The following is a 15,103-nucleotide window of genomic DNA, read 5'->3' on the forward strand; positions in this document are numbered from 1 at the left end:
ACCTGTTGGTTAATATTCCAAATAAGGTTAAGGGACTGTTGAATCTTAGTTGTTTGATGATGTCATCTACAACTTCATCCTTAAGGAGATGATGTCATTTCCAAATTCATCTTAAAGTCAGTAAATTCATCTTAAAGTTATGTGGTGATGTCATAATAATCTCACCCACATATCCTGTTCATAAATGTATAAAATGTGGTACAATCCTATCATTTAGTCAGTCCAAAAGTTCTAAAGTTATCATTAACTTTATTACACGTCTGCTGTCTGCCGTAGTTCATTAAGTTTATCTATAGACCTTGCCGGTCTCGGACACCAGTCTTTGATCAAACTTCTGTCTCTTATAAATTGTATGAGAGAGTTGTATATGATCAAACTATGTGTTATCTAAACAAATTTACAATTTTAAACAAATCTCAATATGGTTTTCGAAAAAATCATTCGACTTGTCAAGCATTACTTCAGACTGTAGAATATATTACAAATGCTATCGAAAATAAGTGCTTTACAATTGGTGTATTTCTAGATCTGTCAAAAGCCTTTGACTCGGTAAATCACTCTATCCTATTGGAAAAACTTAAATATTATGGTTTTAGAGGCATAACATTGAAATGGTTTACAGACTATCTAAGTAATAGACAACAGTACACCGTAGTTAATGGATGTTCATCAGCAAGAAAGGAACTAAGATGTGGCGTTCCACAAGGCTCGATATTGGGCCCCCTGCTATTTTTGCTGTATGTAAACGATCTTATGTATTCATGTAAAAAAATAGAGATGATCATGTTTGCAGACGACACAAATGTTTTCTAGCATAATGATTTGCAAGAGGCTTTTCAAATATTAAACAATGAGCTTGTATTACTTTCTAAATGGTTCAATGCAAATCAGCTTAAGATAAATGAAAGTAAAACAAGCTATGTTATATTTAAGAGTAAATATAAGAGTATTGACAATGCAAATTTAAAACTTACTATTAACTGTGTCGAAATTGGACGTACAAATCAAACAAAATTTCTTGGAGTCTATCTTGATGATGTATTGTCCTATGATTGCCATATAAATGCGATTGCAACTAAGATATCAAAGGTAGTTGGTGCCCTCAACAAATTAAAACACACATTGCCCCATGATATTTTACTTAAAATTTATAATGCTCTAATCCTTCCACATTTGACATATTCAATTTCATCATGGGGTTCTGAGAGTTCTACCAAATTAAACCGACTTCATATTCTTCAAAAAAGGCATTACGGGCTATATTTAATGTACATTACCAACACCCATCCTTACCTCTCTTCAAACAAGCTAAACTTCTGAACATTTATGACTTGTATGAACAAAATGTAGCAATTTTTATGTTTAAATTTTTTTTAAATTACTTACCAGCTACCTTTGATACACTTTTTAACCATTTTGAAAATATTCATGAATATAATACAAGAAATAAAAATGATATGTATATAGCAATAAAAAAATCTCAGTTTGGTCAGAAAAGTATATCATACCAAGGGTCAAAGATATGGAATAACATTCCACAAGCACTAAGGTCTCTGAACTCAGTAAGCAATTTTAAAAAACTTTTTAAGCAACAATTATTGAATAAGTACTGATTGTCATCATTTGTGTATGTATGTGTATATGTATATATGTATGTATATATATTATAATCACCAATCCGCTACTTAATTAACTTTATCGATTTATTGATTCAATTAATTGAAATATTTCTATAACATTCGTGTATATTATTATTATTACTTTATTATTTTTGTTATTATTGTTATTGATGTATTGTTATTGTTGTTATTATTATTATTATTATTATTATTATTATTATTATTATTATTATTATTGTTATTCTTATTATTATTTGGGCTACATGCTTAAAGTTCTTCTTGTTATGTTTGCTCTTTTCCAATTCCTTTGATTTTGATTTTCAATGTTACTACTTATCTGTTGTAAATTCTTTGAATTGGAAATAAAAAAAATGATTGATTGATTGAATATGAGGCGGCGAACGTTCATCAAGTATTTTAGACCAATCAGTTACTACGTCAGTTAACAACGTAGTACATGACCTGCCATTGAGAAAACCATGCTGGTTATCTGGGAGAAGTTTGTTGTCATTAAGAAAAAACAAAAATTTATGAGCGACAATTCTCTCAAGCAATTTACCAATAGTAGAACATAAAGAAATCGGTCTATAATTAGATAAATCACTACAATCACCTGACTTATGAATAGGAGTAACATTGGCTACCTTCATTTCAGTGGGAAACACACCGGTGCTGAGAGATAAATTAAATATTTTGCTTAGAGGTTCAACTATATAAGGAGCAGCAATTTTAATCAGGGTTGTAGTAATACCATCAGGCCCCGGAGCTTTACCAGATTTTAGTTTGTTAATTAATGATAATATCTCAGCACCGGTAGTTTGAATACCAGTGAAAAGAGGGTAGCCAGAATGTGAGATACACGAATCATTAGAAAAATCATAATCAGGATCGTCAGAAGTAAAATTGGATGCAAATCTTTTATTGAAGGCCTCGGCTATAGTTTTCGGATCGTTAAACTGGGTACCATCAATGACAAATGTATCGGCACCGTGATTAGCCCTTGAGCCCCTAACAAACGACCAGAAACTTTTACCGTGATCATTTTTATTTGACAACTTCTTTAAGTACTTTTTATATGATTTTTTAATTCCGGATTTAAGATCGTTCCGAATGTGTTTATACCTATCCCACTTAATATCATTATTACAGATTTAATAGCAGCTTTATAAAATCTATTCTTTTTTCTTATTAAACGAAGAATTTCGTTTGTAATCCATGGCTTTTTAGGGCGTCGCTTAGCTTGCCTTAAGGGCACAACTTCATTAATAGCGGCAATAAAAACGGATTTAAAATTTTTTGATAGGCTAATCCCGATACGATACTCACATCACTTTTCATTTATTCAAGCTCTGTTTTCACCATTATTTAATTATATAAACAGAGTGCTACACACAAAAATTTTATATATATATATATAATATATACATATTTGAAAATGATATTTAGAATTCTATTCGATATTATTGCCTTCATACCATTACTTTAATGTGATATTTAACGTATGTCTACATAATTTCATTTATGCTAAAGTTATCTAAATACTTTTCTTAATTTTTCTTGATGTTTCTTTTATTTCTTTTCACTTTCTCCATTATATTCATTTTCTATTCTTTTTTATTTCATTTCCCTTTCCATTTTTTTTCCTTTTCGTTATTTCTTTTCCTTTCTTTAATTTACTTTTCCGTTTCTTTCCCTTTCAATATTTACATATGTTTATATATCATTTGAAAATGATAATTAGCCATCTCATAAAAATGAGGTCTATTCGATATTAGTGTCTTCACACCATTAATTTGAATATTTTATTTATGTTTACATAATTTATTTATGCTAAAACTAGCTTTAATATAAACAACGATGTTTAGTATCTGCATCTATCTCTCCTGAACTTGCTCTCATACCATAAAAAGCAGTTATTCACTTTTTTTTTTATTTTCATTACTTTCGATTAATTACCAATTTGTTATTCCTTAACTGTTTTCTATTATTTTTTTTTTATTTCCATTTCTTTCATGTACCTTTCTTAATTGGCAATCATTCTGAAATCCAACGTGGCAGTTGTCGGACTTCTTTTTTATGGCGTAACTTTACTGCCATATGGCAGCTTTTACTATGATTATGAGATGTTTGATGATTGCATGACATCCCTAATTATACATATACACAATCTTGATTCACAGTGATGGTACTTTACATATGTAAATATGGAAAAAATATTTTGGCAGCCATCTTGATATCCAATATGTTAGCCATCTTGAAATTCAATATGGCGGCCTTCTGATATAATCTTTGATATCTGCTTGATACTCCCTGACATCGAAAACACGAGTAAATATCTTTAACAGTGCTAGGTGTTTAGATATGACGATATTTACAACATTATTAATAATTAATTTGTCGGCCATCTTGAAATCTAGTATGACAGCAATCTTGAAATTCAATGGTGGCATTCTGACATAATTTCTGATGGCTGCATGATAGTCCTTGATGTCGAAAACATGGGTAACGGTCTTCATTTGGCAATGACATGTGCTGTAGATATGAATATATTGGCTAAAATCAAATATTTTGGCGGCCATATTGGATTTCAATATGGTGGCCATTTAGGAGGCGTTATTTTTTGGGGTCTATTTTTTTTAATGATCTTTAAGTATCATATTATTACTGTGGGAAGTTTCATTCTTTCTTCCGGAGGTGCACGGTTCTACCTGAAATTCAACCTTAGCCGCTCTACTAAAAAGTTTGCATGATACTTTGCAATTGTCAGTTAATCAATTAATGTACTTGTTGATGTTTTTGATGTTATTTTCATTGTGGAATTATTGGGCTCAGTACAAACTCTAAAAGTATGCATTTTCTTTTAGTTTTAAGGCGTAGGCCTATGCGGATTTTATAAGTCCGCAATGACGATATAACGTGTTTGCAGTTCTTGTTATTTGGGTGATATTAATTAGAAATAAAGAATCAATTACTCACCTGTCAAAAATTGAAACCTTCCTATTTAATAATTATTAAGTGGACAACAAACAACAGGATATTAAGATTATTATTTAAGTAGACCAGCATTATTAAAATGATGTAGTGTGATGTCAGCAAGTTACAATTAAGGTTCACATTATCATTTTTCAATTGCTTAAACGTACAATCGGTCAATCAATTAAATATTTTCTTACAATAACGAATCAATCATTCAATTGGACTAGATTCAGTCTATCATTCATTCAATCAATCATTCAATCAATCAATTTTTCATTCTATCAACTATTCAGCCAACAGCACATTGATTCCTAGTATCACGCATTGTATTAAGTCTACATGTATTACTTTCATTATGACCTATTGTTATTGCCGTCCCTGCTGCATTTGGCCCTTTCGTAAACCCAATGTGCCAACCTTGATCCGCCGTTACCAAAATGATTTAGTGCCACGTCCCTGCTTATCTCGGGATGGTGGGGTGGGGGTAGAGTGTACGAGGGGCTTAGATTTTGAAGATCTTTTTAAGAGAGTATATAAAAGATCCGAAAACTGATGTGATATTACACAACATGAAAAACAACGTTAGGAAGATATAATATTTACTCTATCTAGTAGTAGTACACCTTTGCTAAGGCTTAGCTTATGCCTAAATCCTAGCTAGTATTTAGAACTAGCCCAGGGCCTTGCCATAGATAATTTTTAAGTGCATTTAATCTTTCTTTTTTTATTTATTTCATACTGTATTATTTAAATAGTTAAGCATCAAGGAAACCAAATTTCATGTTTGGTAGTCATGGCAATAAAGTTTACCTTATCTTATCTTATTTTGTGTTAATTAGAGGGTTAACTTTGCGTTAACATAATGCTGATGTATATTTGGTTCTTTGAAAAGTGGTCTGAAATTTATTTTGTTACAACTTTTGATTTCGATGTCGATAAGAATCATGATATGCAGAATCGTTTGAGTAAATTTGTATACAATTCTTCTAACTTTGATAGGTTCAAAGGTTCAGTATCAATGTTGAGAATGATATCACTAGAGGTAGGGTCATAGACCTTTCTTTACAAAACGCAAATTTACGTATAAAGTACCACAAAATTTCATTCGAATTCACAATTTTTGGGGTCTGTCGTTAAGTTTTTCTGTAATGTTTGACGGAAATAAATGAAATAAAATACAATAATCAATGTTCTACCAACCTTAAATCTGTCTTCAAATAAATTTAATATCACCTGACTTAAAATACATGGTGTCAGTATCAATGTTGAGAATGACATCACTAGAGGTCAAAGGGTCATAGACCTTTCTTAACAAAACACAAATTTACGTAAAAAGTACCACAACCTTCATTCGAATCCACAAATATTTATATATATATAATATATATGTATATATGTATATATATATATATATATATATGTATATATATATATATATGCTACGCACTGGCAGTATGTCCAAGAAGAAATTTAAGTAAATATTTTGGACAGATAAAGCCAATTACACGTCATTTCTATCTATTAAGAATTCTCTCGCAAATGCCATCATACTGTCCCATCCTAAACCCGACGCACCATTTTGCGTTGTGACGGTAATTTCACTGTTCCCTGCTCAAATGAAGTAGTTGGTGAATGACAGCCACTCGAGTTTTTCTTAAAGCGTCGCCAACCGACGGAATCTCGCTAAAATACATTTGGGTGCGAACTTTTAGCAAATTATTTATCCATAAAACGTTTTCGTCATTTTCTAAAAGGACGGCACTTTCATGTCCTCATAGTTCACAAGCATTTAGTTTAGTTTAGTATCTAGAAGATTTAATAATTTCGGAACTATATTAATATTTATTATTGCAATTAATTTCTGGGTATGCAGGACGAAAAACCTTTCTTTTTTGTTTTTCAATTAGGAGTAATGGCGCCCTGTCTCCCCACAAAAAAAATCCTAATACTGTAGGCCTATAGAATACTGTGGATACATTTGTCATACATTACCATTAGCTTGTTTTCGAATTTTGTAGAATGTTGACCAATCCCGTAAACCAACATCCAGGCTTTGGCACAAACTGCATTTGCCCCAACTAATAGGCATATTTTAACAGCGCCTCCAGATTTGGTGAGATGTCCACGAAAATAGTTCAACATCCACGTACGTTGTTCAAACTCAGACATTGCCTGAAATTCATCTCTAGTTTGTTTCACTGAGATGTAAGGGAGTGTGCTGGCGCACATTGCCGAACAACAACAAACGAAAAACAGATTGTATTAGCTGAAGATGATTTCCTTTTCTACCTGTAAAAAGTAATTCGATTAAATATTGCATGTAGTGATAAAATGCTAGCTTTTATAATTTTTTAATGTTTAATAAAAATAAATTTAAATGCAAGGATGTTTTTTCTAATGGTCTCCGTGTCCGACTAACGAAGAAATCACATGTGAGAAGAGACTTTCGAGTTGCCAAAATACCAGACGTCGCCTCATAAGTGAAGACAAGCAGCCGTTTTCCCCTCAATATCTCATAATCAGTCTTTTAAATTATTTTTCCCCTTCCAATATAATGACAGACTATAATAAATATTTCATCAGCCCCTTAATCTTTGTATTTTTATTATTAATAATATTTTTATTATTTTTATTTCATACTGTACACTATTATTTAAGTAGTTAAGCATCAATGAAACCAAATTTCAGGTTTTGTAGTCATGACAATAAAGTTTATCTTATTTTATGTTAATTAAAGGGTTTAGCTTTGTGTTAAAATATTGCTGGTGTTTATTTCTTTGAAAAAGTGGTCTAGAATTCATACATATAAGATCATAAGGTAAGGTTTATTTTGTTACGACTTTAGATTTCGATGTCGATTAGAATCATAATATGCAGAATCGTTGTGTAAATTTGTATACAATTCTTAGAACTTTGGTAAGTTCAATAAATTCAGGTTGTTGACATTACAACTAAACATTTTAGCGAAGAGTGCAACGAAATCAACGCCCATGAGAAATGTAATAGCTGAGGTCTATATAATGCTGAAAAAACGTTTCCTGCAACGTTCAATGACCTGCCAGAACAATCTAATAGACTTAGTAACAAGGAGTTAGCCGGATATAACCAGTTTAAACCAATTTAAAATTCCATTTAATTTATTGTACTGAACACACATTACATAATGTGCTCTATTCTTCATAGTTGTATGTTGTGGCTAACGAACTTCTCACATAAGCCAAATCAAAACAACTAGCGTCATACGATTACCATTATCAACCACCTCCCACAAGACGTCCGAAATTTGTCAACATTTTGTGAGTTCAAGTCTGAATTTAAATCAGTCTTTTTTATTTCCAATTTTGATTAAATACAATAACTGTTTTCCCCTCTGTTTTCCACAGGCTGGCATTTATTTTTGGGGTCATTGTCTCGATTGCAACTCCTGAGCACCCGGTCGTCTGTGGCGAGCAAATGTGTTTCCAGTTCCTTTGTTCGAGCCACCTAGGCAGAGGTCCGGGAATGCGCCAGGGTGGTATGGATGGTGACCTCAAAGAGTATTTGCATATTATTTTGCCTATCTTCCCACCAATATCAGGTCTGTCATAAAAAAAATATACATAAAAATATATAAATAAATAAAATAAAATTAATTCATTAATTCAAAATAATAATGCCGAAAAAATGCTACATGTACACTCTGCAGGTGGAAAACGGCGCCGGGAGCAGCTCTACCAAGGGATGGATACGTGCGCCTAATAAGATGACATCATCATCATTCTTATTATTATTATTATTTTTATTATTATTATTATTATTATTATTATTATTATTATTATTATTATTATTATTATTATTATTATTATTATTATTATTGTTATTATTATTATTATTATTATTATTCTCAATCAATCAATCAATCAATCAATCAACGTGACATTTATTTCACCAAAGACAACAAAAAACAAAATACAATGCAATGGTGAGGGACGAGTTCAGAAGCCTAGGCTTGTCTCCGCTGTACCTTTAACAAATACAAAAACAAAACAAAATAAATAAACACAAACAAAAAAGATCATAAAATACCTATTGATAATTTTAAATAATTTCCTTTTTTAGGAGTTTACTAAAAGTCTTAAGAGTATTTGATGTTTTTAGTTTACTATCAATATTGTTCCATAAATGCGGGCCATGGACACAAATTGAGAATTGGCTTTTAGTCAGCCTAACAAACAGAATACGAAGCATGTTACATTGCCTTGTCCGATATTTATGAACATTACCTTTGTACTGAAAGGGATCCTTAAACACATTTGGTAACATTTCATAGGTATGTTTATACTGTACATAAAGCATCCTACTTGTACCTTATTAATATCATAATTATTTAAAAGATAATGTTCAGCATTGTACCTATATGGTGATGATGTAATTATACGAATAATATGTTTTGGACGTTATATAAGGTTTGAGGGATAGTCACTTCCATATATAATATTACCATACTGGAGGTAAGGAAAAATTAAGGTATTGTAAAGAGCGAATAAAATATTTGTAGGGAAAAACTGTTTGACTCTGCCAATTACTCCTATCGATTTAGAGATTTTTCTTGCAAGTCAATATGAATTTTCCAGTTAATATGTTCATTAAAAATTATAACCAAGAATTGAAGTTCTTTCCGTTGAGCTGAGCTATTGCCTTACCATTGATTTTAAGACAATTGTCAATTTCAGTGCATTTCTTCGGACTTGAACGGAAAATTACATAGTTAGTTTTGGCAATATTTAACAATAGTTTGTTAATGCTGAGCCAATCAAATACCTTTACAAGTTCATAGTTTAAATTAGTTAACAGTTGATCAAGATTATCTCCTGATAGGAAAACAGTCGTATCATTAACAGCGAAACACACAATTTTAAGTACATTACTAACCATTATTATTATTTTTATTATTATTATTATTATTATTATTATTATTATTATTATTATTATTATTATTATTATTGTTATTATTATTATTATTATTATTATTATTATTTATTATTATTATTATTATTATTATTATTATCATCATCACCATCATTTATAGTGATTGCACACACATTTACGCAAGTTGGTGGTTTATGGTTAAATGCTGTGGGTGACAAAATTCATACTGAAGCCAATACTTCAACCACTAGCACCGAAACAAAGTAGGCCTGTAACAGTGATAGTCAACATTTCCAACTACAAGAAGAGAAAACATTCCGCTTTTGCCACAGCACAATGGTCTACCAATTAAATGGCTGTACCAAATTGCACTGCCTTGTCGCATCTTTTCACTCCGAAATGTGTTGAGCTTACCTGACAGCCGAGATTCTCCGACCCTCTCTTGACTCCCGCTCTAAATATCGCTAAAATTTGTCGGCCATTTTAAACAATTTCTTCACTATGATCCCCATGCCTTCTGGACCCCTCATAAAAATACTAAAACCTAATTTGGAAATTTTATTAGAAAACCCAATACCATACAATAAATATTATCATTATAGTATTGCTATACTATACATAATCCATTCTAAAAATAAATGATATCTAAGATTTGAGAAATCATTCCGTATGCTTGATATTCATCATTGCGCCGAAAACAATAACATTATAACGTCATTATTGCAAAGCCTATGAGGTAACTATTCTGTTAATGTAGTTATTATATGGTCTGATTATACAACATTAGGATTTATGAATTCGCCTATAAATTATTGTAATTGTCATTATGAATGGCGAGGCAGATTATATTTAGCATTTTTACCAAATTCATATGTATTTGTTGAGATATAATAGCTGAAATATTTATAAGGATGATATTTATATTTGAAAATATCATCAAGATACCGGTATCATTTTTGCAATTCATGAAAAAGGGTCTAATATGAAGGAATTACGTGACACACACATGAGCAAGAATTATAAGAGATTGATGTTGATCGATCGACAATTTAATTCATACATAAATCAGTATACAATAATTACATAGAGTACTACAGTGTTACGTAGTTAATACTCCGGTGCTATTGGCGACACAAAGTGTTCAACCGACGCTATTTTCTCCACTGACAAAACCATATTTACAGGTTTAAAAACTTATTTTGCCTATACTACTTTAAAAACTTCCGATGACATTAAGTCGATTTCAAGTAAACAAAAACATGTAAAAATCTTCCGTGCCGCTGTGAATGTCAAATTTATTAAAATGTATTTGCTGAGCTTGAGAATATCCTCAGATACATTCTAAAGCGGCGACGAATTTGAGGATTACATGACGACGACGATAATGATGGTGATTACGATGAGATGATGATGATGACGATGATAATGATGATGATAATGATTATATTGATATTTCTGCTCATTGTTTTATATGTTCTTGTAATTTTACCTGCAATTTGGAATCCGGGCCAGGATACGTGGAATTCTTTTAATAAATTGAATTGAATTGAACAATGATAATAATGGGCGGAATGGTACATTCATTAAACAAAACACATAAATTTGCTAACATTTACACAGCAATCAACAGTTTTATAATATGAACATTTTATAATTACAAACAAATATACTGTAGCTTTGTGCTCTTTACAACTAGGACCTTATCTAAATAAACATTTACAAGTTTTGATGGTCTCTAACAATTTTTTGCAGAATTTATTAAACAATATATCGGCAAAAGTATAATTTTCTATTTGTACTTTACAAAATGTTTGAATTTAGGACTAAACATAAATCAGTATAAAATAATAACTTACAAAAAATGCAATAAGATTTAATATCCTTACTGATTTAAAAACTTATTTTGCCTATATCACATTGAAAACTTCCTGTCGAATATATATGTATATATATATATATATATACAGTATATATACTCTCTCTTATACACATCTATATGTGTATAAGANNAGGAGCTTGAGAATATCCTCAGATACATCCTATAAGGCGGCGAAGAAATTGAGGACGACAACGACGACGACGGCGGGGCGGCAATGAATCCGACGATGAAGATTTAATATCTTTACAGATTTTAAAACGTTCTGAAGTATTCCACAAGTGTCTTTATAATCAAGAACCTAATTATAGGTCATATGGAGTAGGCACTATTTTAAATTTAAGACTTGAACGACTTTAGGGTGTAAACGACAAATAATGGGTCTAGAGCGGTCACTCCATGAGGGCCCTGTTCCTGAAAACGAATAATATAGGGGAAAAATTTTTTTCGTGAATTTGGCTTTTGGGGCTTTTTATCCACTAAATTTAGTCGCCTCTTACTTTTACCAATAATTTTATATTCCACTACCGTACATTTTATGACGATCCATTCATTAGTTTTTCATTATCCTTAAAGGAAAGGAGGCCACTGTATAAAAGTCTTTCAAATCAAGTCGCTGCCGGAATGAAAAATACCGTTTGTATTAATTAACTAATAATTTAGATTTTTTTTTCGAATTTGTTCCGGTTGTAATACTTCCTGTATCTGGTACATGATTATCTATGCAAAACAAAACTGCAAGACCTTTTCGAAAATCTCTATGTCTTGCCCAATACATGAAAGGATTAACAATACAGCTAATAATTAAAAGCATATTGGCTATTCCAAACAGTATTAACGAGACTTTCAAAACATTAAATCTGCAAAAGAAGGTTGGTGAATATACAACAACTAGATAACTTCCTGCAATAATACTCTGTGTGAAACAAGTAAAAAGCAGTATTACTGACACAAAGCGGTGCATCTTAAAGCTATGATCCTTGCCAACGTGTTTTGTGTTGCCATTCTTCATCCAGTCTTTTTCCGCTTTCTTGAAAACACGGTGTATACGTTCGTAGAATAAAACTGTTCCGAGGGAACACAACGGCGGAGCAAATGTCAAATACGAAGCTATATATACAAGAGAAACTTCACTCCTTTCGAATAAAAAAGCAACAGATAAGCACAACAGTGGAACTGCCCAGGTGAAGACGACACTGATTATCAATCGTGGAGTGGTGACGACCTCCTGGTATCTGTAAGGGTACAAAACAATGACAGTATATCGCTCAATTCCACAAAATAGACTGGTCAAAAGAGATGTTAATAATAGAGTGTAAATAAAAACCATTGAAATGTCTGCTACAATATTAGATCCAAACCCAGCACCATCTGCAAAAATCCATTGAAGGTCGTAGATACAGCGGATGAATATTAAAATGCCCATTAACAAGAAGCATACTTCTAGATTAGTAATAAGGATATTTTTTTGTTTTCTTAGCGGCTTGTAGCTTAAGATAACAAGCAAAACTAGGCAACTTCCAGCGATGGATACGACGTTCAATGTAATGTTTATAAACGCACTTGGGCTTGCATACAACTTCAAACTGTCCCAATCTTCATCAGAAAACCTGTAACAATCATTCATTGTGCTTAATTGCTAAAAATATATTATACACTGTATCTAAGCCTTTCGAGACGTTCAAGCATACGCAGGGTCGGGGTAAGTGAATGACGAAAACCAACAAGCCTAAATAAAGTAATATTTAAGGTTCTGAAACAATAATTAGGTAGTTTTCGCCGCACAACGTTAACCTTAACTTTACGTTAGTACCCAACATGCAGCGCGATAGCTCCGCCCCTTTTGTAAACAAATCGAAATACGCATGCGCAAACCCGTAACTAACGTACGTCGAGCACGTAAAATCTTGAAATTAATGTACTCCGCAACGTAAGATGAATAAATTATGACGTAATCCGTTAACGTTAAGGTTAACGTCGTGCCGCGAAAACTGCCTATTATTCGCCGGATCGCTGTTATGTTAAAATGTGCAAAAGCTATGCAACGCAATATGCACCTAGCGATCCGTTTGCCGACTGACCCGCATAATTCATTCAAATGACAGCCTCACAGCTAATCGATTTGATGTAATATGCTGCGATGTTACTTTGGTTAATGATGTACTTACGATTTGTTGATTAGTTGAAATATTATCTACATGTTGTTTCCAGTGTCAACGCAATTTATTACCAAGTTCGACAACCGGATATTAAATATGTGGTAGGCCTATATAATAGCAAAACCTGATACAGACTGATGATACACTGTAGTGTTCAAATGTTTACTAAAGACTTGTATGGTTAATTCGGCATAAAGACGTTTTCTAGGGTTCACTGTCTTTAATATAAATAGGCCTATTTGTAATATCCAAAAGGTGTGCTTTTCTACAACCATATTTTCTTAAAGTTGCATTGTCTGCATTGGTTAAAAAAAAATTGAATTGTTTAAACCCGTATATTTAAGTAAGTTCTTAAAATACAATTAAATATTTGAAATGTCCCAGTCTGCTTGACAAAACTTTGCTTAGTTGATAATGTGAGCTGTAGTAGGCCCATTTCTAATATATTAATTGGTAGTAACAGTTATATTTTTAATGCCATTTGTTTTGTAATTGATTTAATACCCTTGCTGTATTTGAGGCTCAGTAAGTGGGATTCAAGAAAAGCCAGCAAGCCATCCCCTCCCCCATCTCTTCAAACGCTATAAAAAGGAAAATTAGGCCTATATTAAAATTTAAGTCTTTAAAGTCAGGCTCCGGAGGAAAAAAATGTTTGATATGTTGTAAAACTGATTTTTCTAAGACAGAAAAAAGTTGTTTGACGAAAAACTGGGGAACGGTGAATGAGATACAGATTTTTTAATATTTAAAAACTGGGGGAAAAAAGGGGCGTAACTGCCCATTTTTACACCTTATTCCCCAGTTTTTAAATATTATAAAATCTGTATCTCATTCATCGTTCCCCAGTTTTTCGTCAAACAACTTTTTTCTGTCTTAGAAAAATCAGTTCTACAACATATCAAAACATTTTTTTCCTCCGGAGCCTGACTAAGTGCCATTTTCGGTCATTCATCAGGGGTGTCATAATCATAAACTTTCTTACTTCAGCCCCACATGATTGGGACTAAAGTGGTCTAGGCACTCCATCTGTGAAAGTCTCTTTGGGCTCCCTTTTTTCGAATTTACGGATCCGCCTCTGCAGTTAAATGTGCTGCTAATCAATTTAAGGATTTTTGTAGAAAAACGTCTGTAAATCAGTGAAAACCCTTTTTTCGATCTAATTCTGGTTGAAAGTTATTAACCTATTTGATAATGTTAACTGAGCTATTCAAAATTTCAATTTAATTTTGAGGCAAGCTCCGATGAGGAGCTAATACCCGGCTGATTGATTAATAGATCTTTTTTGTATGGCGACCGTTTGGACCAATATAAACACCACTGCCTCTATTATACTGCCCTCATCGGAGCTTTCAAGATAGGAGACCTTGTTTTTTCAGGCCGTGTATCTTAAACCAATATTTCTTCTTAAATCATTGTAGTTGTTTGTTAAACGCATGGAGGTCAATCCGGTATGACTTATTGTTAATTATAATGGAATTTGACAACGACAACCAACAAAGCAAAATACTGTTTAATTCTTTAATTCTTTTTCAGAATTATCTTTACAGATAATTTTTGCAGAAGGT

The 15,103-nt window shown here is 32.0% G+C and overlaps 1 protein-coding gene across 1 annotated transcript; it reads right to left on the reverse strand.

Annotated features, from left to right (window-relative positions):
• Positions 1-11,536: 11,536 nt before the first annotated feature.
• LOC117117072 lies at positions 11,537-14,860 on the reverse strand. Its single transcript, XM_033261261.1, has 2 exons — positions 14,521-14,860; positions 11,537-12,614 (listed from the first exon to the last, which is right to left on the reverse strand). The coding sequence occupies exons 1-2, from the start codon at positions 14,562-14,564 to the stop codon at positions 12,023-12,025; spliced, it is 636 nt and encodes a 211-aa protein (XP_033117152.1). The 5' UTR covers positions 14,565-14,860; the 3' UTR covers positions 11,537-12,022.
• Positions 14,861-15,103: the final 243 nt, after the last annotated feature.

Source organism: Anneissia japonica, unplaced genomic scaffold (assembly GCF_011630105.1).
Source record: "Anneissia japonica isolate Jap-2015-1 unplaced genomic scaffold, ASM1163010v1 scaffold288094_len592898_cov174, whole genome shotgun sequence".
Taxonomy (NCBI): Eukaryota; Metazoa; Echinodermata; class Crinoidea; order Comatulida; family Comatulidae; genus Anneissia; species Anneissia japonica.

Coding starts and splice junctions, on each gene's coding strand:
- LOC117117072 (XM_033261261.1), bottom strand. CDS start 14,564: ATGGAGTGCCTAGACCACTTTAGTCCCAATCATGTGGGGCTGAA. Junction 12,615..14,520: donor CCCAATCATGTGGGGCTGAA/GTAAGAAAGTTT, acceptor GTACCCTTACAG/ATACCAGGAGGTCGTCACCA.